The sequence below is a fragment of the Amphimedon queenslandica genome, unplaced genomic scaffold (assembly GCF_000090795.2).
Source record: "Amphimedon queenslandica unplaced genomic scaffold, v1.1 AMPQUscaffold_13255, whole genome shotgun sequence".
NCBI lineage: Eukaryota > Metazoa > Porifera > Demospongiae > Haplosclerida > Niphatidae > Amphimedon > Amphimedon queenslandica.
The window spans coordinates 97,992-119,468 of NW_003546509.1; the positions used below are offsets into that span (position 1 = coordinate 97,992).

At 33.0% G+C, this 21,477-nt stretch overlaps 3 protein-coding genes across 4 annotated transcripts in view; 2 read left to right on the top strand and 1 right to left on the bottom strand.

Moving 5' to 3' along the window:
- The first annotated feature begins 13 nt into the window (after nucleotides 1-13).
- On the top strand, nucleotides 14-5,793 carry LOC100637802 (kinesin-like protein KIF13B). The gene is made up of 24 exons (XM_019999580.1): nucleotides 14-145; nucleotides 193-329; nucleotides 369-426; nucleotides 473-602; nucleotides 681-842; nucleotides 905-1,048; nucleotides 1,095-1,134; nucleotides 1,183-1,503; nucleotides 1,658-1,806; nucleotides 1,852-2,024; nucleotides 2,134-2,227; nucleotides 2,276-2,364; nucleotides 2,433-2,505; nucleotides 2,685-2,894; nucleotides 2,947-3,132; nucleotides 3,181-3,452; nucleotides 3,501-3,570; nucleotides 3,619-3,711; nucleotides 4,042-4,122; nucleotides 4,394-4,579; nucleotides 4,732-5,117; nucleotides 5,164-5,260; nucleotides 5,318-5,426; nucleotides 5,471-5,793. Coding segments are annotated over exons 1-24 (3,450 nt in total). The 5' UTR covers nucleotides 14-143; the 3' UTR covers nucleotides 5,659-5,793.
- Nucleotides 5,794-5,932: 139 nt separating this feature from the next.
- Nucleotides 5,933-8,309, bottom strand: LOC109584016 (uncharacterized). Of its 2 annotated transcripts, none has more exons than XM_019999578.1 (5): nucleotides 8,182-8,309; nucleotides 7,617-8,138; nucleotides 7,072-7,572; nucleotides 6,914-7,021; nucleotides 5,933-6,556 (listed from the first exon to the last, which is right to left on the bottom strand). In XM_019999578.1, the coding sequence occupies exons 1-5, from the start codon at nucleotides 8,228-8,230 to the stop codon at nucleotides 6,021-6,023; spliced, it is 1,716 nt and encodes a 571-aa protein (XP_019855137.1). In that variant the 5' UTR covers nucleotides 8,231-8,309; the 3' UTR covers nucleotides 5,933-6,020. The 2 variants fall into 2 exon arrangements, with proteins under 2 accessions (XP_019855137.1, XP_019855136.1); XM_019999577.1 differs by having other exon boundaries at nucleotides 6,872-7,021.
- Nucleotides 8,310-8,666: 357 nt separating this feature from the next.
- The window catches only part of LOC105313649 (fibrillin-2-like), a gene marked incomplete at its 3' end in the record, with an annotated part of 29,005 nt that continues 16,194 nt past the window's right edge, over nucleotides 8,667-21,477 (top strand). The window contains exons 1-53 of the mRNA XM_019999576.1: nucleotides 8,667-8,767; nucleotides 8,821-8,946; nucleotides 9,280-9,374; nucleotides 9,419-9,523; nucleotides 9,706-9,825; nucleotides 9,873-9,995; nucleotides 10,248-10,376; nucleotides 10,425-10,550; nucleotides 10,597-10,719; nucleotides 10,769-10,885; nucleotides 10,937-11,059; nucleotides 11,110-11,232; nucleotides 11,280-11,402; nucleotides 11,446-11,568; nucleotides 11,614-11,733; nucleotides 11,796-11,921; nucleotides 11,968-12,090; nucleotides 12,143-12,238; nucleotides 12,410-12,532; nucleotides 12,583-12,708; nucleotides 12,759-12,881; nucleotides 12,931-13,053; nucleotides 13,100-13,222; nucleotides 13,267-13,389; nucleotides 13,439-13,561; nucleotides 13,608-13,730; nucleotides 13,773-13,895; nucleotides 13,944-14,066; nucleotides 14,107-14,229; nucleotides 14,282-14,377; nucleotides 14,427-14,549; nucleotides 14,590-14,715; nucleotides 14,773-14,895; nucleotides 14,942-15,064; nucleotides 15,115-15,237; nucleotides 15,298-15,420; nucleotides 15,468-15,590; nucleotides 15,637-15,759; nucleotides 15,803-15,925; nucleotides 15,972-16,094; nucleotides 16,139-16,261; nucleotides 16,313-16,408; nucleotides 16,461-16,583; nucleotides 16,634-16,759; nucleotides 16,810-16,932; nucleotides 16,983-17,105; nucleotides 17,166-17,288; nucleotides 17,337-17,459; nucleotides 17,524-17,646; nucleotides 17,693-17,815; nucleotides 17,867-17,989; nucleotides 18,031-18,153; nucleotides 18,201-18,326. Of these exons, the coding sequence (XP_019855135.1) occupies nucleotides 8,688-8,767; nucleotides 8,821-8,946; nucleotides 9,280-9,374; nucleotides 9,419-9,523; nucleotides 9,706-9,825; nucleotides 9,873-9,995; nucleotides 10,248-10,376; nucleotides 10,425-10,550; nucleotides 10,597-10,719; nucleotides 10,769-10,885; nucleotides 10,937-11,059; nucleotides 11,110-11,232; nucleotides 11,280-11,402; nucleotides 11,446-11,568; nucleotides 11,614-11,733; nucleotides 11,796-11,921; nucleotides 11,968-12,090; nucleotides 12,143-12,238; nucleotides 12,410-12,532; nucleotides 12,583-12,708; nucleotides 12,759-12,881; nucleotides 12,931-13,053; nucleotides 13,100-13,222; nucleotides 13,267-13,389; nucleotides 13,439-13,561; nucleotides 13,608-13,730; nucleotides 13,773-13,895; nucleotides 13,944-14,066; nucleotides 14,107-14,229; nucleotides 14,282-14,377; nucleotides 14,427-14,549; nucleotides 14,590-14,715; nucleotides 14,773-14,895; nucleotides 14,942-15,064; nucleotides 15,115-15,237; nucleotides 15,298-15,420; nucleotides 15,468-15,590; nucleotides 15,637-15,759; nucleotides 15,803-15,925; nucleotides 15,972-16,094; nucleotides 16,139-16,261; nucleotides 16,313-16,408; nucleotides 16,461-16,583; nucleotides 16,634-16,759; nucleotides 16,810-16,932; nucleotides 16,983-17,105; nucleotides 17,166-17,288; nucleotides 17,337-17,459; nucleotides 17,524-17,646; nucleotides 17,693-17,815; nucleotides 17,867-17,989; nucleotides 18,031-18,153; nucleotides 18,201-18,326 (6,364 nt within the window). The remainder of the gene's footprint in view (nucleotides 8,768-8,820; nucleotides 8,947-9,279; nucleotides 9,375-9,418; nucleotides 9,524-9,705; nucleotides 9,826-9,872; nucleotides 9,996-10,247; nucleotides 10,377-10,424; nucleotides 10,551-10,596; nucleotides 10,720-10,768; nucleotides 10,886-10,936; nucleotides 11,060-11,109; nucleotides 11,233-11,279; nucleotides 11,403-11,445; nucleotides 11,569-11,613; nucleotides 11,734-11,795; nucleotides 11,922-11,967; nucleotides 12,091-12,142; nucleotides 12,239-12,409; nucleotides 12,533-12,582; nucleotides 12,709-12,758; nucleotides 12,882-12,930; nucleotides 13,054-13,099; nucleotides 13,223-13,266; nucleotides 13,390-13,438; nucleotides 13,562-13,607; nucleotides 13,731-13,772; nucleotides 13,896-13,943; nucleotides 14,067-14,106; nucleotides 14,230-14,281; nucleotides 14,378-14,426; nucleotides 14,550-14,589; nucleotides 14,716-14,772; nucleotides 14,896-14,941; nucleotides 15,065-15,114; nucleotides 15,238-15,297; nucleotides 15,421-15,467; nucleotides 15,591-15,636; nucleotides 15,760-15,802; nucleotides 15,926-15,971; nucleotides 16,095-16,138; nucleotides 16,262-16,312; nucleotides 16,409-16,460; nucleotides 16,584-16,633; nucleotides 16,760-16,809; nucleotides 16,933-16,982; nucleotides 17,106-17,165; nucleotides 17,289-17,336; nucleotides 17,460-17,523; nucleotides 17,647-17,692; nucleotides 17,816-17,866; nucleotides 17,990-18,030; nucleotides 18,154-18,200; nucleotides 18,327-21,477) is intronic.

The window sequence follows — 21,477 nt, forward strand, 5'->3', positions numbered from 1 at the left end:
GTGGTTAAGTGTTTAATTATTAGTGGTGTGTTTGTGTGTACATGTATGCCTAATAATTCTATTCCCTGTTGGTTTGAGGAGTGTCTCTTTGTGGTATAAACCACTAGAGGAAGAGAAGAAGCACAGCAAGACAACTACTGATCATGTAAGTGAGAAACACTATATTGTATATATTTTTATTATTCACGATAGGTCTCAATCTGAGGGGGAAAAAGACTCATTTCTGAGCCCTCTGTTATGTATTAATGACCAGTTAGTTGATTTGGAATGTAGTAATGACATAAGCATAAGTGATGCTGTGAAGTCGTTTGAGGAAGAACAAATCCCAGGTATTTATGACTTGAAGTAAGACTTTAAGTTTTGTGTAGTATTATGTGATTCAAGACTGCTGCTGTCTTTAACAGAAAGGTCTTCTCCTATAGTGAGGTTAGACATTAAGAGTCACGAGTGACTCTGACAATAATCCTTTTAGGGCATTTGATGATTGGTTGGCTCATAATGAAGAAAGAGTAATCCAGTCAGCTATTTTGGCACATCAGCTCATCAGTGAAGCCATTTCATTGTCAGACTCACAAACTGCTGCCTTCAAAGTAGCATTGACTGTAAGATATCATACATTATTAGTATAACATGCATATACTTTTACTTAATGCTTCATTGCTTGTATTTTACCTGCCTAGATTCCCAAAGTATTTTTGAGTCTGCATCACAGGACTAAAGAAGATATTTCAACAAGTAGTGACATAGTATTCATTAAGATTACTGATAGCAAGAGAAATTATGAATCCACCTGTTCACTGAGCCGTTTTGCTGAGGTTATATCAAGAATAAAATCTGAACAGGTTTGAAAATTTAAGCAGTTATAAAAATGGTATTATTTTTGTCAAACTTATATTTATGATAGGATTACAGAATTGACAAGTTCTTTGACTCTTCCTTACATCAAAAAAACCAAGTTCTATTGGGGATTGCTAATATATCCTGTGAATGTCTAGCCTATGATACACCTTTTGTGTGGGATGCACCTATTGTCAGTCAGACGGGAAAGGTATAATTAAAGAATCTTTATAATGCATTGATATTCTTATTATTAGACCACTGGGAAATTGAAATTGAGATTAGAATGTGTACCATGTGAGTTAATTTTGTTATAATCTAATTATGCTAATAATTCATTAATAGCATCAGAAATGAGTGTAGGCTCTAATTGCAGCCCTGGAGCAAATGTTAAATCAGATAAGAATGATATTACAGCCAAATTTACAATCATGGAAGCCAGTGGTATTCCAATCAATTACTCCCATGAGCTTAGCTGTCTGTACCAGTTCTTGGAAAGAGATGAGAAATGTGTTGTTCCTTCACTTGAGTACAGGAATGGAATCCACCAATTTCAGCACTCGCAAACATTCAAAATAAATAAGGAATTGATGGAATTCATTGAGAATGACACATTGGGCATTCAAGTATGGGGAAGTTTGGAACCAAGTACCCTCATTGTTGAAGGTTTGTCAATGTAGTATTAAACTATTAATTAATTCTGTCAGCCAAATAATGATAATAATTAGAATTTTACCACTACAGTGTACAATGCTTTAATAACCTTGTACTAGTTAGAAATAGCTAAAAGAAGTAAGTTATACTAAATTCTACTTTGTAGAATCGTTATCTGAGAAAAAATGTCACATACCAAAGAAATTAGAAATTTGGGTAGAGATTATGGAACTGAATGATAATGGTGATTTCGTGCCAGTGGAAGTGAAAAATAAACAAGATGTTAAAACAGGTGGTATCTATAGAATACATCAAGTAAGTAATTGATTTTTATTTCATCATTATTTGATTGAGTATTAGGGTCAAGTTCATCGTATTCATGTTAAAGTGATACCTGTTGAAGAAATGGGAAATGATAATACTAGTACAATTACTAGTGCTGCAATATCCAGTGTAGCAATAAGTGACTTACAAATTATTCATAGTCACAATGCAACGTCATTGGACACTTATCAAGAAGTAAATGGTAAAAGGTTAGCCAGCAGCTACCTTTGAAAGCATAAGAAATGTTTAAATTAATTTTTTTAAATTACATACAATAGTTATGTTCATAAGATGCTAACTAATGTATTTTTCTCTTAGTACATTGAATGATATAGTGAAGTATCAAAGTACTGGTACATCAGAGAAAGTTTTAAAAAGACATTCCATTATTGAATCAACACCTGAGATTGCAGTGAGATAACTAATTGCATTATTTTTGATTGCATCTTTATGTCATTAGCCTCAATGTATGGCTCCAGCATTAAACACTGATCCTCTTCCAGGACTAGAGAAAAGGATCCCTTTGTTATTTATCAGCCCAAGTAGCAGGTACTACACTACATGATTGTAATAATAAATAATGATGAAGCAACTATGTGTTTTATTTTTATCATCAGTGAGAAAGAGGGTACAGAAGACAATAGAGATGATGTACTATCCTTACCAATTATCAAGAGAAATGATAATGAGGTATATAGCCCATAGCATGGAAGAGGATATACTGTCTACAAGATGATTTATTGATGAGAGTATATTATATTTCACAAATTCTCATCTGTGTATGTAATTGGTTTATAAAGCAGAACCCAATCACAAATGCATAAGATAGTATTTTTCTAACATTTATATAATTGCTATTTTTGTTTTAGCTAAGTACAGTTGTATCGTGGGATTCATCAGCTCATCAGTGTCTCAATAAAGTCTCACAGCCTCATGAAAGGATATTTGCTGTCGTTCATGTAACAGTTAAATTCAATGATCATCCTACCTTTAACCTCCAACTAAAGAAAAAGATCTGCTTAAAAGTTTATAGGAAAGGTGGATTTGGGGTGTCTCTCTCAAAGACATTTACAAGAGCAGTTAGCTACGCATGCCAATGCCTTGAAATTAACAGGTTTTATTTATTTGTAGGGCCTCAGAACAAAATGTGGTGTGACATATGAAATAGTAAAGAGTGCATTCTCCAGTGAAAAACCTAGGAATGATATCTCAAATCCTACATTCATTGAGCTCGGAAAAGATGATAATGCCATCGACAAAATCAAATCAACTTTGGTACGTATTGGTGATGCCTTACTACTAGACCGCCTAAAACAGGTGAGTATGCTTCATGTGACTGTAATGCATTACATCATTACATTTTAGCAAGTATTTCTAATGGAGAGTATATCATTGGATGGTAAAGGATTGAGGAAGCATTTCATTACAAAGCCTAGGAAAGCTCCTATTGCAACAAACCTGGATCTTATGCAAGATTCTATATCAGAATCGAGCATATTCATGAGAGATGGTGATTATGAGGATGATGTAGAGAATGGTGGTGGTATCAAAGTGACACTGGTACGGAGGCTGAGAAGCACTAAGAGTGTACAAAATAGGCTACCACTACCATCAAATGTTGTAACTACAATTGTTGAGTAAGTGCATGTAGCTTAAAGGCAGATGTATGATTACTAATTTACTAGTGACTATTCTTCTGAGAATAGTGAGACGCCTAATGACTTTGAAACAGTGGAAGATAAAGTCATTGATGAGGTAGTGACATGTCTCAAGCTGCCTTAATACTATATTTCTATGTTATAGGAAATTGTATTGGAGAACAATGAAGGGAACACAATGGAAGTTGTGTCTTCACCAGAATGTTCAGATAAAGCACATGTGCTAACAGATGCAATAGTAAGGGCTAGCCTTGTATGCCTTTTTAATTCTAGTAGGTGCTAATTTTTAAAGTTACTCAAAAATTTTGTGTACTACTGTAGAATGCCTTTTTTTTTCGACAAGGGCTGTAAATTTTTATGAATTTGCCTAAAAATCTATTTTTTGGATTTAATTTTTGCAAATTTATGCCGTCGCCATCTTTTATCATAATAATTTGATTTTTGTGAAAGTAATTTTTGCAAATCTTCAAAATCACGATATCTGTGAAATTTATAGCCCTTGAAAAAAAGGCGCCTGGCTATTCATATTTAACATACAGCTATCATATTTTTATCCTTTTTTGTATAGTTCAAATCTGAAGAGAGTAATGAAAGTGCTGCCATAAGTATTGATAAAGAAAATTCTGATACAGAACCAGCTCAACAAGAGGTCAAAATCCATATCTACTCTAATTTTACAAACTTTTGCATACACCTTTACTTTAGCAGCATGGGCATGTGTACCATATTATTTTATTTCACTGGTGTAGTAATACTTCTACACATAAATTTATTGTTCAAAAATAGATTAATTTTTTGCATTTTTGATTCCATAAAATGTGTTGCAAGCGGCTCAACTTACACTGATTATTTTGATTGTCACTTATTTCAAATAAAATTGCATTATATTGATGCATGTATAATAATGGTTTTATGTGTAGGCTGCTGATGGACCCACAATTGATCTTGACAAGTGCCCACCTAATTTGATTAGCCAAACTAAAGATATGAATTTGTCATTAGCAGTATCTACATCCTCAGTTCACTCGTCAATTTCAAACAAGGATGATGAAGGGATAGAGTCAATCAACCCTTCTATAGCTACTGAAGAGACGGCTATACAACAGGTGGGCAGTAAGTATTAAATAGGGTACATTATAATGTACATGTAAATGAGCATGTCTAGTGATGATTGTTTGTTTAATATGTGTTTTCAGCAATTATGAAGGATTTTTGACACCAAGGTTGCAATCAAGTATTACTACTTTTTACTCTATAGGATGAAACCTATAGTTCTGATATTGTAAATGATGTTACTGAAGATGCTGTCAGTATTTCCGATGAAGTTATTGATGTCCCTATAACTCAAAATGCTGAGGGAATTGTATCTGCTGTTCAAGAAGATAAAGAAGGCATTGTTGGTTGTATTGAAGAAAATTCTGATCTCATTAAGGGACCAGTAATTATTATTAATGATGACAACAGCTCAGAAAATCAAAATGGCATTAATGAAATACCTGCTGTAGAAGAATGTAAAGGGAGCACTGTAGCAGTTCAAGATAGTTTTGTTAATGACAGTGAGATAACAGAAGATGATGACAAAAATTTTAATTTGAAAACCTCAAAAGAAGAGCACAAAAGCGATAGCGATTTGGATATCGACAAGTATCTTACTATACCTTACTATAATTAAATTAGTTCAAATTTTTAGATTAACAGATGACACCTCTTCAAGTATTAATGATGAGTCATGCCATTTGAGTGATAGTACATCGTCTGACAAAGAAACTCTAAAACTGGAAGAAAAGGTCCATTGAGATTGGCTTGCTTGTACACTTCAATTTATGCCCTTTTGCTACATGTAGGTAATGGTTGAAGCCTCTGGCACTTTCAAAATGGGAACAATTAAGTTTATTGGGAAAACAAAATTTGCTTCTGGTGAATGGATTGGAATAGAATTGGATAAACCACAAGGTCCTTAAAATGATATTTTAAGTACATTAATTGTATTAATACAGGTAAAAACAATGGCAGTGTCAGTGGTGTTGCCTATTTTAAATGTAAAGAGAAGTTCGGGGTGTTTGTAAGGAGGAACAAAGTTGTGCACGGTCCTTCAAAGATGATACCTTCTGTCAAGCGCACCAAACCAAAAAGATGTCAATCATTTAACCGTCAATCATCAAATGAATGGAAACAATTCTTTTAATTGTAATGACTGAATGTGTTTAATAATAAGATATGTATAATGTAAGTGTCAATATTCAGTAGTGTTACAAACGTACATGTATATCCTTAAATAAATGAAATTTTACTTCAATTTTGGCCCAAATTTTACAGAGATTAAAAATGATTACAACTACTTCCATGCATGCTGGTATAATTAAATTTAGCTATATGACTGAGTCAGACTGACTACAGATTCATTAAAGCTCTTTATGAGATCATTCGATTCTTTCTCCTTTATTAGCTAAAATCTCAATTTTTTATTAGAACTAAAAATGTAAAACTAACACAATTACTAATCACTATAGTCTCTAAAAATTGTTTTTTGGTAGGATTTCTATTACTCTATGTTGCACTTATTCCCTTAAAATTGATTTCATTGATTTCATCATAAATTTCTTCAATATCTGTGTAGCATGTTTCTTGATAAATGGTGTCAACAGTAGCATAGGTATCATCTTCAATATCTTTTACAGTAGCTTCTTTTACAGTTTTGTTCTTGTTTTTCCTCTTGAAAAAGCAGGCAACGGCAGTAATGAGCAATCCAAGCACAAGGATCAAAACAACAATAATGGTTCCAACAGATATGCTTAGGGGAAGTATCATTGTTGAAAAGTTTAATCCAGAAGAAGCAGGAGTTGTTGTCAGAGCCATAGAAGAACTGTGACTTTTTGAAGCCATGGAAGAAACAGGAATGCTTGATGAGGATTTAGAAATTGGATCAATAATGTTTAATGAACTGGTATACACTTGAATTGCAGTGGTTGATAAAGTGGTGGGTGAAGGAATAGGAGAGCCTGTTATGATGGAATTGAATGTGGCTTGGGTTACAGATGCAGTTGAAGTAGGCAGAATAGTATATTCAAAAGCAGAATTAGTAACTATAAAAACAGTAAAAAATGAATTATTATAAGTTGTTAGATCATAGATATTAGAGACTACGTATCCTAATTAGGTTATCCTAATTAGACTACGTATCCTAATTAGGTTACATAATCTCTATTATCTATGGTTAGATGAATTTAGCTATGAATACGATGCATGTTTCATATTTGTAACAAACTTCAAGACAAAGATATAAATATTATAACAGAGTTTATCACAATAGGAACTAAATCCACTATAACACCCCAGTGAGGGATGTATAAATGTGATATATCTCTCACTGGGGTGTTATAGCATGTACTTATTAATACCATAATTATTAGATGATATAGATCTATCATTAGTTTTTGTACTTGATGTATCAGAACTCTTCATGTGGCTTGATGTGGCAATCAAATGACTTGTTGCATCAGAAGTTTTAATGCTTGATGTAAACGAATGACTAGATCTAGTTATGGTACCTATAATTATATAATGATTAATATGTTCTATAGTAATAATAGGTATTTACCATATTCAACAGTAACTAATGGAAAATCATTGTATAAAACAGTTGAAAAAGCAGTGTTTCTAGTAGATAAAGGTTGATTAGTTTGAACACGCAGATTAACTGGTCCACTTAAATGTTGCTCATAAAGCACTGACACACTCAAATAAAACTGAGGAACATAAACACCAAACATTTCATTTTCATGAAATACAAGTGGATTCCGAGGGATGTACTCATAAAGATTAGTACCAATCTTTGTTCCAGTAGTCACTGAACTAAACCTGGTCTTAATGTAGCTCCTTGGTCCTATTTGGTGCCATATTTGAAACTCGAGTGGCCGAAACCCTGATCTACGAATTGCACCAAATATCCATTTGTTGATGGTTCCATTACAGGAGAAGATCATATCAGGATATAAATATTGATATCCATAAAACATTTGCTGTGGTCTACGAATTTTAAAGATATTTTCACGAACAACTGAAGCAGTGATTGAGTTTGAACTCCTAACACAGTACCCATCTATTCATAAAATAATAATAGGCTTGATTCAAATAATTTATTACCTGTTATTGGATGTACTAAAATAAATTTGTCAGTAGCATCAGAGACCGATGAAGAAAATTGAGTAGAACTAAGAGCCATTTCTTGACTGCTCATAAATGAAATGCCTGAACGAGCCAAATAATTAATTGTGACTGCACTGTAGTCGCTTGATGGCTGTGATACAGCTAACAGGTCTCCATTTATTATTGATAGAGGAGGAATGAGTTGATATTCAAAGACTCCACTAGTGCTCACATTTGAAGTAGAATAATAGATATGCCTTGTACTACCAGACATAGCATTATAATAATTCCCACTACGTCTATAGACATTTACACTAGGATAGAGACTACGGGTATTAGTAGCTGTATGCACATCAATGCCTAGGAGAAGACTGGTAATGGTAGTACTTGAACAATTGAACTCGTATTCCAGTAAAGCTCTTTGGCGCCTCATAGGATTTATTTCTACATTTGTTGTACTCTTGATATTTTGTGCATTATGTGATACCAGAGATAAGTCCATGAACCTATCACAATTTTCTATGAAAAAAGAAAATTACAGCATTAACAATGTGACAATTACTTGAAGAGCCTGCAGAAATAAAAAGAAGAAATAACAGAAGTAAGATCATCTTCTATCATCCCCACAAGAACTATACTATAGTTAGTAATGTACTTTTAGGAATTCACACTAATTTATACTTTAAAAGAATTGAGGACATAAAGTTAAAACCTAAAATGTAAAAAATATATATATATATAATTTGATTTTTAAAAGGATAATACAGTTGGCCTATTCAATTTTAGCCTAAAGAAGAGTCATCATGTAGATCTAGAGCTATATATGTGCATAATGTGACTAGTGATTAATAACTCAGTGAGTTAGACAACACACTGCCATAAATTAAACAAGAGCACTCCTGTCATGAATACTGTACATAGATACTGTATATGCCGTATTTATTCTATGCAAAGTATGTCATACCATATTTGGTCATACATGTAAACATGTATAAAATCGTCACTGCGCGAGTGCGCGCACGTGCTTTAACCACGCCCTGAGAACTGTATAAGCTAGACAGTACAGTAATGGATCACTTGAAAGTATCATTGCTACTCTTCCTTTTGTATTTCATTGCAATAAAGAATGTACAAGGATTTAACCCAAAGTAAGAATATACCCTAAAAATAGACTAAGTTAATGACAATTCTTCCACTGTAGTCTCAACCTCTGCTATGAAACAAGGTACCAAAAGGTATCTGTTTCTGTTGCCTCTACTGTATATCAACAACAGTACTACAGAACATGCAATTGGTGGGGCAGGTGTAGAACAAGAAGTAGAACAGTGTAAGAAGCAAGCATACATCTCATACTCTCAGTCATGAGTTGTATCAGCGACAGACATAAGTTCATGCAACGAGTAGAATTACATATAATTGTAAACTGAGATCTTAATTAAGCATTTGTTTAAAATATTTAGAGTAAGAGCATGGGAACTGACATGATTTAAGTATAGATCTATGATTTAATAGAGCCCCTTCCATTAATCCTCTAATCTTTTATGATAAATAAAAGGTAGGGATTGAATTAATGGAGTACCCAAGAGTATTCTTTTTACATTTCTTCTTGGTTAAATTATTGGGGACATGGATTTATGATAACTATATATATTTTATGTAGGAGTACAACAGTGTATAACACAGGATATCAAAACCAGGCATACCCAGTTATTGTTTGTTGTACAGGCTATGTAGGATACTTTCCATACTGTACACGTAAGACAACACAGTTTTTTTACTGCAAGTTCAGTCTTTTATAGCAAGCTGTTCTGGTACCTGTGAGGCTAACTGTGCTACTTGTGCTTCACCAAATGTTTGCAGTTCCTGTAATCCTGGTTGGTATAATACTACGACTTGCTGTACAGGTATAAATCATGTGCTAAATTGCATGTGCATAAAAAATTAAGCTTAGTGCATTTTATAGTAGCTAAATTCACAACTCAATTCTATATATATAAGTAGTCTATTTATCTTGTGCCATGTCCCAACTGTGAGGCAGGTGACCAATAGTAATATCAGTCCAATTCAAAGTTTTTCAATTTTTTAGACATCAATGAGTGCTTAAGTTATAATGGAGGGTGTGAATATCAGTGTACTAATAATCAGGGAAGCTATAAATGTTCTTGTCCTACTGGTTTTAATTTGTATGATTCAACTGGATGTAAAGGTATATTACAGTAGAGCTTTTTGATGTATTAAACTTAATAAATATAGATAAGAATGAATGTGCAAGTAATAAAGGTGGCTGTGATCAGAATTGTCACAATACTGCTGGAACCTATTCCTGTAGCTGTAATTCAGGGTATAGTCTTGCCAGCAATGGTCATTCATGCACAGGTAATGTGCCAATACATTTAAAATCTGTCAATATTTGCTCATTGTGATTTCATCATGCATGAAGAATAATTTGATTCATTTTATGAAATAGCATTCATGACTTTGTTGTTGCAATATTTAATGAAATTCATGTTATTGAAATGTCATGCCATTACATACTTTTAATTCATGATTTTACGAATCACATTACAAAGTTATGTATTGTTATTTATGACCATTTTTGTAATGCTAACATTAATGGTATTTTTGTAGATATTAATGAATGCACTGCTGGTACTGATAGCTGCCCTGATGATCATTACTGTCATAATGAAATTGGTAGTTATAATTGTAGCTGTAGGACTGGCTATGAGCTTCTACTTAATGGAATAACATGCCGAGGTTTACAACACCTTTTAATGATACTGTCTTAATATTTTTAATTTAAAGAAATTAATGAGTGCACTGAACAACACAATGGAGGTTGTGATCAAACTTGCATTAATACACCAGGCAGTCGAACATGTCAATGCAATACTGGTTACACACTAAATTCAAATGGATATGATTGTGATAGTAAGCTCTTTCATTCTATTGTATGTTAATTCAGTGAATGATACAGATATCAATGAGTGTCTCAATGGATCAAGTGGATGTGCTCAAGTTTGCCATGACACTGATGGTTCATTTTCCTGTTCTTGCAATGATGGATACACACTGGGTAGTAACGGAAAGAGTTGTACTGGTAAACCTACAAAATAAATTACTTAATGATTAAATCAATTATGATTTAGATATTAATGAATGTGATGATAACAATGGAGGCTGTGAACACAATTGTAAGAACACAATTGGTAGCTTTGAATGTTCTTGCAACACTGGATATTTGGCCTCTGGACATCATTGCTCTGGTACTAATAATGACTACTATTAATAGTTTATATGATACAAATTTATCACAGATATTGATGAGTGTAGCACTAGCAATGGTGGTTGTAGTGACACATGCATCAATACAGTTGGAAGTTATTACTGTAGCTGTAATACTGGCTATACCCTTCATCAAAATGGAAAAACTTGTCAAGGTATGTGATAAAATACTCCAAAAAATTACTTTGTGTACTCTGATATCAAGAAAACAATGAGTGTCTGACTAATAATGGTGGCTGTACTCAAGTATGTACTAATACTGCTGGTAGTTACAACTGTAGCTGCAATACTGGTTACTATCTGTCTGGTAATGGAAAAACATGCAATGGTAAGCCTATCTAATACTCAATAGTGACAGCCAGTTCTTTTGGATAGACATCAATGAATGTGCAACTAACAACGGAGGTTGTGGACAAGTGTGTACTAATACTGTTGGAAGCTATACTTGCTCTTGTCATACTGGTTATACATTAAACAGCAATCAGAAAAGCTGTACTGGTATGATGCTATTTGCTCTAACTAGTCATCATTAAGCTTATAGATACTGTTGAATGTAATTCCAACAATGGAGGCTGTGAAGATAACTGTGTGAATACAGCTGGCAGTTATTACTGTACGTGTAATGCTGGTTTTAGTCTCAACAGTGACCAACGAAATTGTGACAGTATGTAACATTAAGATAATAATGCCACAAAATTTTTATACATAGATATCAATGAGTGTAATCAAGGTAATGGTGGATGTGAACACACTTGCACTGACACTGTTGGAAGCTTCAGTTGTTCTTGTAATTCTGGATACCAGCTAACAGCAGGAGGACATTGTTCAGGTAAAATATAAACTACTTTCAATGACGTAATTGGATTATGTAAATGTATATTTAAAATTTAGATAAGAATGAGTGTAATTCTAACAATGGAGGGTGTGATCATACTTGTGTGAATACAGTTGGTAGTTATGTTTGTCAGTGTAATTCAAGCTACACACTGAGTATCAGTGACCATCATAGTTGCATAGGTAAGACATTAATGAGTTACATTTGTAGTTTTGAAATTTGTATTAGATAATAATGAATGTAATACAAACAATGGGGGTTGTGAACACACCTGTACTAATGCTCCTGGTAGCTACACATGCTCCTGTAATACTGGCTACTCACTTGATCTTGATGATAGAGGATGTTCACGTAATGATATTAAAACTATATACTTGCATTAATATTATCATTTTTGCTATAGCTGTTTGTGATGATTCCTGCCATCATTGTATCACATGTGATACTCCTAATTCATGCACTTGTATTAATGGATGGACCGGCAGTAACTGCTGCACAGGTATTGCATGACCTCTCGTGTTATATACTATTTATAGAAACAGTTGCTACTGTAGTTGTTCCTATAAATAGCATGATGACCTGAGGTCGCTCTCATTACATGAATTTAATTACAATTGTGCACAAATATGTAATTGATTACTAGGCATTTTGGTCACTTTACCTTTTTTAGATATCAATGAATGTCTGACTAATAATGGTGGTTGTGCTCACAACTGTACTAATTATAATGGTACCTATGGATGTTCCTGTGCTACAGGATACACACTGAGTGCTAATGGAAAGTCATGCACTGGTTAGTGAATACAATACATTAGTTCATTAATAATTTACTGAATAAATTAGACAATAATGAGTGTTCAAGTGATGATACTAATGAGTGCAATCAAATATGCAGTAACACTCCTGGATCATATGTATGCTACTGTAACACTGGTTATGAATTGGGACTGGATGATAGAACTTGTGTTGGTGAGTAATAAATACTTTAGTACTTAATTGCAGTATCTTGTTACTCAAAGATACTAATGAATGTGATGAGAATAATGGAGGATGTGCTCATATATGCAGTAATACAGTTGGCAGTTATGGATGCTCATGTCGTACTGGATATACACTGGATACTGATAATCATGCTTGTAATGGTAAGGACATCCTTTTAAAGCTGTTGATTGTATGCTACTATTGTCATAGATAATGATGAGTGCTCCTCTCAAACTGATGATTGTGATCATTCATGCTTTAACACTAATGGTAGTTATGTGTGTGATTGTAATGTTGGATATGTACTTGATACTGATGGATCAACCTGTATTGGTTAGTATCATGACTAATTTACTATTAGTAATTGTTGTTACAATAGATGATGATGAGTGCTCAAGCAACAATGGAGGGTGTGAACAACAATGTAACAACACTGTTGGAAGTTATACTTGCAATTGTATTACTGGGTACACACTAGATGATGATGGATTAGGATGTTCAGGTATAATTCATTTAAATAAATACTGTTACAATGTATAACTGTAGATCATAATGAATGTGTTACTAATTCTGATGCCTGTGAACAGCACTGTCACAACTCACATAGTTCTTACTACTGTACATGTATGAATGGATACAGACTAGACACTGATGGGAGATCTTGCAATGGTTGAGTTAAATTAATGTATTAAGTATATAATTTCTAATGTCCAAATAGATATTAATGAATGTGTTGAACACAGTTCAGGGTGTAATCAGTTGTGTACTAACACTATTGGTGGAAGAACCTGTTCATGTTACACTGGATATGTTCTTAGTAGTAACAATAGGACATGTATTGGTATGTATTGCTGAATATCCTTACTATAAAATAACTAATAATGTAGATATTAATGAGTGCAATACTAATAATGGAGGATGTGATACTACATGTACTAATACTGTTGGTAGTTATGAGTGTTCATGTAATACTGGATATGAACTAAACAATGATCTACACAACTGCAATGGTAAAACTAATGCTAGTAGTATTTAATGTCATTCACTAATAGAAATCAATGAGTGTGATCTTGACACTGATTTATGTGAGCATGTATGCTCTAACACTGCTGGTAGTTATGAGTGTTCCTGTAATACTGGATATCAACTGGGAAACAACGATCATAGCTGTTCAGGTAGATAATTTCATAGAATAATACAATGTATCTGTTTATTGTTTTTAGACATTAATGAGTGCAGTTCTAATAGTGGAGGTTGTAATCAAGTTTGTGTTAATTCAGTAGGAAGCTATTATTGTCAATGCAATAATGGATACACTCTTAGCAGTAACAATCACACCTGTATTGGTAAGTATACATCATAAGACTGTTACTTTATTTTTAATAGATAATAATGAATGTAATACTAACAATGGGGGCTGTGAACACATCTGTACTAATAATGCTGGTAGTTATGAGTGTTCCTGTAATACTGGCTACACTCTTGATCTTGATAATAGAGGATGCTCACGTAAAAAACAATTAGCACCGTTTACTAATTTTATTTTAGTAATACCATTTAGCTGTTTGTGATGATTCCTGTCATCATTGTATTTCATGTGATTCTCCTAATTCATGTACTTGTCTTAATGGATGGACTGGCAGTAACTGCTGCACAGGTCTGAGCTAAAATCTTATTTTGCTTTATTGATCTCATTTATAATTTAGATATCAATGAATGTTTGACTAATAATGGTGGTTGTGCTCACAACTGTACTAATTATAATGGTACCTATGGATGTTCCTGTGCTACAGGATACACACTGAGTGCTAATGGAAAATCATGCACTGGTTAGTAATTACAATACAAATAATTTACTGATACAAATAGAAATCAATGAGTGTTCAAGTGATGATACTAATGAGTGCAATCAAATATGCAGTAACACTCCTGGATCATATGTATGCTACTGTAACACTGGTTATGAATTGGGACTGGATGATAGAACTTGTGTTGGTGAGTAGAAACTGAGCACTAATGATAATTATTAGAATCTACTCTCTTAATTTTAAGATACTATTGAGTGTAACAGCAACAATGGAGGATGTGCTCAGAACTGCAGTAATACAGTTGGTAGTTATCAATGTTTGTGTAAATCTGGATACACATTAGATTCAGATCAACACACTTGCAATGGTAAGACTTTATGCTAGTTAAGTACTAACTAATTTTGTGTTGATAGATAATGATGAATGTGCTTCTGACACTGATGATTGTGATCATTCATGCTTTAACACTAATGGTAGTTATGTGTGTGATTGTAATGTTGGGTATGTCCTTGATACTGATGGATCAACCTGTACTGGTTAGTACTAATTTACTTGACAAATTGATTTATTGTAATTGCTTATGTAGATGATAATGAGTGTTCAAGGAACAATGGAGGATGCCAACAAACATGTATCAATAATAATGGGAGTTATACCTGTGCATGTATTCAAGGTTACATATTAGATGATGATGACCATGGATGCTCAGGTATAAGAAATAAGTCTTAATATTATATGGTTCATATATGGCTCATACGGCTTTATTTAGACCATGATGAGTGTGTTGCTAACACTGATGCCTGTGAACAACACTGTCACAATTCAAATAGTTCCTACTACTGTACATGTGATAATGGTTATAGACTAAATACAGATGGAAGGTCATGTGATGGTAAGATTGTATCATTTTATGAATGAACTTCCAAATTTGCTTTACAGATATTAATGAGTGTCTTGAACACAGTTCAGGGTGCAATCAGTTGTGTACTAACACTATTGGCGGAAGAACCTGTTCATGTTACACTGGATATGTTCTTAGTAGTAACAATAGGACATGTATTGGTATGTATTGGTGAATATCATTACCATACAATAATTATTAATGTAGATATTAATGAGTGCAATACTAATAATGGAGGATGTGATACTACATGTACTAATACTGTTGGTAGTTATGAGTGTTCATGTAATACTGGATATGAACTAAACAATGATCTATACAACTGTGATGGTAAAAACTAATATTTATAGTATTTAGTGTCATTCACTAACAGAAATCAATGAGTGTGATCTTGACACTGATTTATGTGAACACACATGCACTAACACTGCTGGTAGTTATAAGTGTTCCTGTAATACTGGATATCAACTAGGAAACAACAATCATAGCTGTTCAGGTATATACTAATCCTCTAAATAATACGCATCTATTATTTTTTATAGACATAAATGAGTGCAGCTCTAATAGTGGTGGTTGTAATCAAGTTTGTGTTAATTCAGTAGGAAGCTATTATTGTCAATGCAATAATGGATACAGTCTTAGCAGTAACAATCATACCTGCAATGGTGAGACTGAAGTACAATTTTACAATTTTGTTATTTTTTGATAGATAATAATGAGTGTAATACTAACAATGGGGGCTGTGAACACAATTGTACTAATGCTCCTGGTAGCTACAACTGTTCTTGTGCTGATGGATATTCTCTTGGTGGTGACCAACATGGCTGTTCACGTTAGTTTATAAATCATAAAATATGGATTATTAGTATGACAATCATTATAGCTGTTTGTGATGATTCCTGTCATCATTGTATTTCATGTGATTCTCCTAATTCTTGTACTTGTCTTAATGGATGGACTGGCAGTAACTGCTGCACAGGTATAATGATGCTAAAAGTTGCTTATTAAATATCACTGACATTGTCCTTTAGATATCAATGAGTGTCTGACTAATAATGGTGGTTGTGCTCACAACTGTACTAATTATAATGGTACCTATGGATGTTCCTGTGCTACAGGATACACACTGAGTGCTAATGGAAAATCATGCACTGGTCAGTAAATGCAATACATTAGTTAATTCATAATTTACTGAATAAATTAGACAATAATGAGTGTTCAAGTGATGATACTAATGAGTGCAATCAAATATGCAGTAACACTCCTGGATCATATGTATGCTACTGTAACACTGGTTATGAATTGGGACTGGATGATAGAACTTGTGTTGGTGAGTATTAAATACTTTAGTTCTTAATTGCAGTATCTTGTTACTCAAAGATACTAATGAATGTGATGAGAATAATGGAGGATGTGCTCAGAACTGCAGTAATACAGTTGGTAGTTATGGATGCTCATGTCGTACTGGATATACACTGGATACTGATAATCATGCTTGTAATGGTAAGGACATCCTTTGAAAATTATTATTACTTTACATTTTCATTATATAGATATTAATGAATGTTCTAGCGGCACTGATGATTGTGATCATTCATGCTTTAACACTAATGGTAGTTATGTGTGTGATTGTAATGTTGGGTATGTACTTGATACTGATGGATCAACCTGTATTGGTTAGTATCATGACTAATTTACTTGACAAATAATTTGATTCATTATATTTGTTTATGTAGATGATGATGAGTGCTCAAGGAACAATGGAGGATGCCAACAGACATGTAACAATAATAATGGGAGTTATACCTGTGCATGTATTCAAGGTTACATATTAGATGATGATGACCATGGGTGCTCAGGTAATAGAAATAACTCTTAACAATATATTGTTCATATTGCTTTATTAGACCACAATGAGTGTGTTGCTAACACTGATGCCTGTGAACAACACTGTCACAATTCAAATAGTTCCTATTACTGTACATGTGATAATGGTTATAGATTAAGCACAAATGGAATATCTTGCATTGGTAAATTTTCAAAAATAATTGTGTTTACAAATATTCATAACTTCATGCTTTTCTTTTGATGTAGATATTGATGAGTGTGTTGAACACAGTTCAGGGTGTAATCAGTTGTGTACTAACACTAATGGTGGAAGAACCTGTTCATGTTACACTGGATATGTTCTTAGTAGTAACAATAGGACATGTATTGGTATGTGTTGGTGAATATCATTACCATACAATAATTATTAATGTAGATATTAATGAGTGCAATACTAATAATGGAGGATGTGACACTACATGTACTAATACTGTTGGTAGTTATGAGTGTTCATGTAATACTGGATATGAACTAAACAATGATCTACACCACTGTGATGGTAAATTAGTGCAACTATATAAATATTTATGCACTTAATGTTATTTGATAGAAATCAATGAGTGTGAACGTGGAACTGATTTGTGTGAACACATATGTACTAACACTGCTGGTAGTTACTTTTGTTCATGCAACACTGGATATCATTTAGAAACTAACAATTACAATTGTTCAGGTATAAATTTGTATTTTGGCTTTTCTTTACTTGACATCTAGACACTAACGAATGTGACACTTCTAATGGAGGCTGTAATCAGACATGTATCAATGAAATAGGAAGTTTTCATTGTTTGTGTGATCCTGGATACACTCTTGATAGCAATGGCTTTGGTTGTACAGGTAATGAGAAGTTGGTAATTGTTACAATACATGACCTTTACAATTAGATATTAATGAGTGTCACACTGCAACTCATGGTTGTAATCAATTGTGTAATAATACAATTGGATCTTATAACTGTCATTGTCGCACTGGTTACAGACTTAACTCTACTAATGAGAGAATATGCTATGGTAATAATTATGATTGATACTAAGTTATTTATTTTATTGCAGATATTAATGAATGTGCTGAAGAGAGTGATGGTTGTGCTCACCTGTGTACTAATAGAATTGGTAGTTATTATTGTTCATGTTATAGTATTGGGTATGCTCTTCAAAGTGATGAGCATGACTGTCAAGGTAAGCTTAACTTTGCCATGATTTTATACAAGTATTTATTCCAGATATCAATGAATGTTTAAACAACAATGGAGGTTGTGATCAAACCTGTACTAACAATAATGGTAGTTACTCCTGCTCGTGTAACAACGGTTTTGTATTAGCACCTAACGAGCGCAGTTGCTATGGTAAGCTGCACCATAAATGATAATTTATAACAAATTTAAAAATTGATAGATATTAATGAGTGCAGTACAGGCAATAATAATTGTGAGCAGGTTTGTGTCAACAATATTGGTAGCTATACTTGTGATTGTAATCCTGGGTTTCAACTAGACAATAATAGCTATAACTGCTCAGGTATTAACTTAAAATTACTGATTATGCTATTCTTTCAATTCAATATAGATATTAATGAGTGTGATGCTAATAATGGGAATTGTGAACATTTTTGTGTCAATGAAATTGGTTCATTCCACTGCTATTGTGAATCTGGTTACCTATTGGCAACAAATGGTCTTGATTGTAATGGTTAGTTAATTTTATGTCATGGATTCCTTTTAATCAATTTTTTGTTAACAGATATTGATGAATGTTTTAACAATCTTGACAATTGTAAACACAACTGCACAAATACAAATGGCTCCTTTTACTGTACTTGTATTGATGGCTACAGACTCAACTACAATAATTACTCTTGTGATGGTAAAATAATAATTAATTGTGTATTGTTAAGGTTTTATTCAGTTATGGAGTAATAGTACCAAGTAATATTTTGTGGATAATATTAATTTGCACTTAATAAAAACTAGGATTATTGTAAGATTTTAACAAAAATGAATATCATAATTTAGCAAAAGACAATTTAAATAAATCAAACTCAGTTAAAAATAGGATTTTTACAATATTTTCAAGCTACTCCAAAATTGGGCCAACAGGGATTTTGGGTAAACTTTGTCAAGAATAAAAAAAGGAAATTCTTGATTTTTATAATTTTATCTGGTACATTTACATAATGTCATGTTGTGTAGAAAGTTTGAACTGATTTCAATCAATTTTATATTTTTTACAAATTTTTAAAATTGCTAAAAATTCGGGCCAAAGCTCTTGTAATAACTATAGTATATGACAGAAATGAAAAATAGAGAATTCTTCACTTTTATAGTTTTTTTTGATACATTTACATGTACATATTGTAGGGCACCTTATTTTCAAGGGCTGTTAATTTCACAAATTTGCCTTATTTTGCGAATTTAATTTTCATAAATTTATGCCATCTGCCATCTTGTACCATAATAAATTTATTTTCAAGGAAGTAATTTTCGTGAATTTTCAAAAAATTGCGAAATCCACAAAATTTACAATCCTTGAAAAAAAGTGTCCTATGGTATGCTATACAAAAAGTTTGAACTGATTTCAGTCAAATTTGGATTTTTTACAAATTTTTAAAGTCACTCAAAAATTGGGCTAAAGTTCCTGTACTTGGGCAAATTTTATAAAAAACGAAAAGAAGAAAATTCTTCATTTTTATAATTTTATCTCATACATATACATGATTTTATGTTGTTTAGAAAGTTTGAACTGATTTTGTTAAAGTTGAAATATTTTACGAATTTTTAAAGCTGCTCAAAAATCAGGCCAAAGTCCCTGTACTATAGTACAGGGATTTGGGCAAATTTTCTTAAAAATGAAAGGAAGAGAATTCTTCATTTTAATAATTTTTACCTGATACACAATACATGTTCATATGTTTTGTAGCTGATTTCAATAAAAGTTGGATTTTTTATGAATTTTCTGTTTTTTTATGTAGATATTAATGAGTGTGATGAAGGCAGTTCAGGTTGTGAACACAATTGCAGTAATAGTGTAGGCAGCTATAGTTGTAGCTGTTTGACTGGCTACTATCTTGAATCTGATCTTCACTCATGTCATGGTAATATGTCTCACATTGTTCTCCTTTTCAATTTCTGCTTCTTTTTATTCTCTGCTCTAGATGTTAATGAATGTGAAACTCTTAATGGAGGGTGTGAACACATTTGTAATAATGTCATTGGTAGCTATTATTGTACTTGCCGTGATGGATATGATTTGAATGGAAACTCACATGGATGCACTGGTATTTATGTAATACCATACTATTTATTATTATTACTAATAATGTGTATGCTTCTATATTTACCACAGGTCAAAAATGTAATGAAACCCTCTATGCTCCTCTCAATGGCTCCATGTCATGCACTGGTAAACCAGATCAGGTTACTGATGAGACATGTAGTTTCTGGTGTGACTATGGTTTTACATTTTACGGATCCTCCTTAAGAACATGTCTCTCTAATCACAGCTGGACTGGAGTTATGCCGTACTGTGTTATCAAGCATTGTCCAACTCTAGTGCGTCCTACTAATGCTTACATACATGTATCCACATGTGCAAAGCCCTGTGGTACAGCATACACTACTGAATGTGAAATAAAGTGTGTTGATGGCTATCGCATGAATGAAGACTCACCATTCTTTCAAACTTGTTCAGTCAATAATATAACAAATGAGGTTTATTGGAGTGACCCACCAACCTGTGAAAGTAAGTGATCAGTTAATTTGTATTTACTTGTAACTTTAAAAATTTAGTAATACCTCCTTGTGATTCAAACCCTTGCCTTCACAATGGTCAATGCCATAGCACCAGTCTTACATCGTTTGAGTGTGATTGTTCATCTAATAATTATAGAGGGACAGTTTGTGAGATTGGAGTACTCAGCACTCCAGCTATACCGATTCTAATAAAGAACCAGCATTCTCGTCTTCTTAATATAACTGCATACCCTGAAACTCACTTGAGAGTTACTGTATTATCCAGTAGTAATAACTTGCAAGTAATACCCTCTACTCACAATCTCACCAATTCCCATCCTCAGTCCAATTTTAAACTTGTTGCAGACAAGGAAGGAGTATATACTATCAGTTATAGTTTATCAGGTACAGATTCTCAAGATTTTACTGCTCCA

Excerpts from the sequence above, each read along its gene's own strand:
- LOC100637802 (XM_019999580.1), top strand. Across the intron at positions 1,807-1,851 it reads GTATCTATAGAATACATCAA|GGTCAAGTTCATCGTATTCA; the intron begins GTAAGTAATTGA and ends ATTGAGTATTAG. Across the intron at positions 2,228-2,275 it reads AATCAACACCTGAGATTGCA|CCTCAATGTATGGCTCCAGC; the intron begins GTGAGATAACTA and ends TTATGTCATTAG.
- LOC109584016 (XM_019999577.1), bottom strand. The coding sequence starts at position 8,230 with ATGATCTTACTTCTGTTATTTCTTCTTTTTATTTCTGCAGGCTCTTCA. Across the intron at positions 7,573-7,616 it reads TTTAGTACATCCAATAACAG|ATGGGTACTGTGTTAGGAGT; the intron begins GTAATAAATTAT and ends TTTTATGAATAG. Across the intron at positions 7,022-7,071 it reads ATTAGTTACTGTTGAATATG|GTACCATAACTAGATCTAGT; the intron begins GTAAATACCTAT and ends ATATAATTATAG.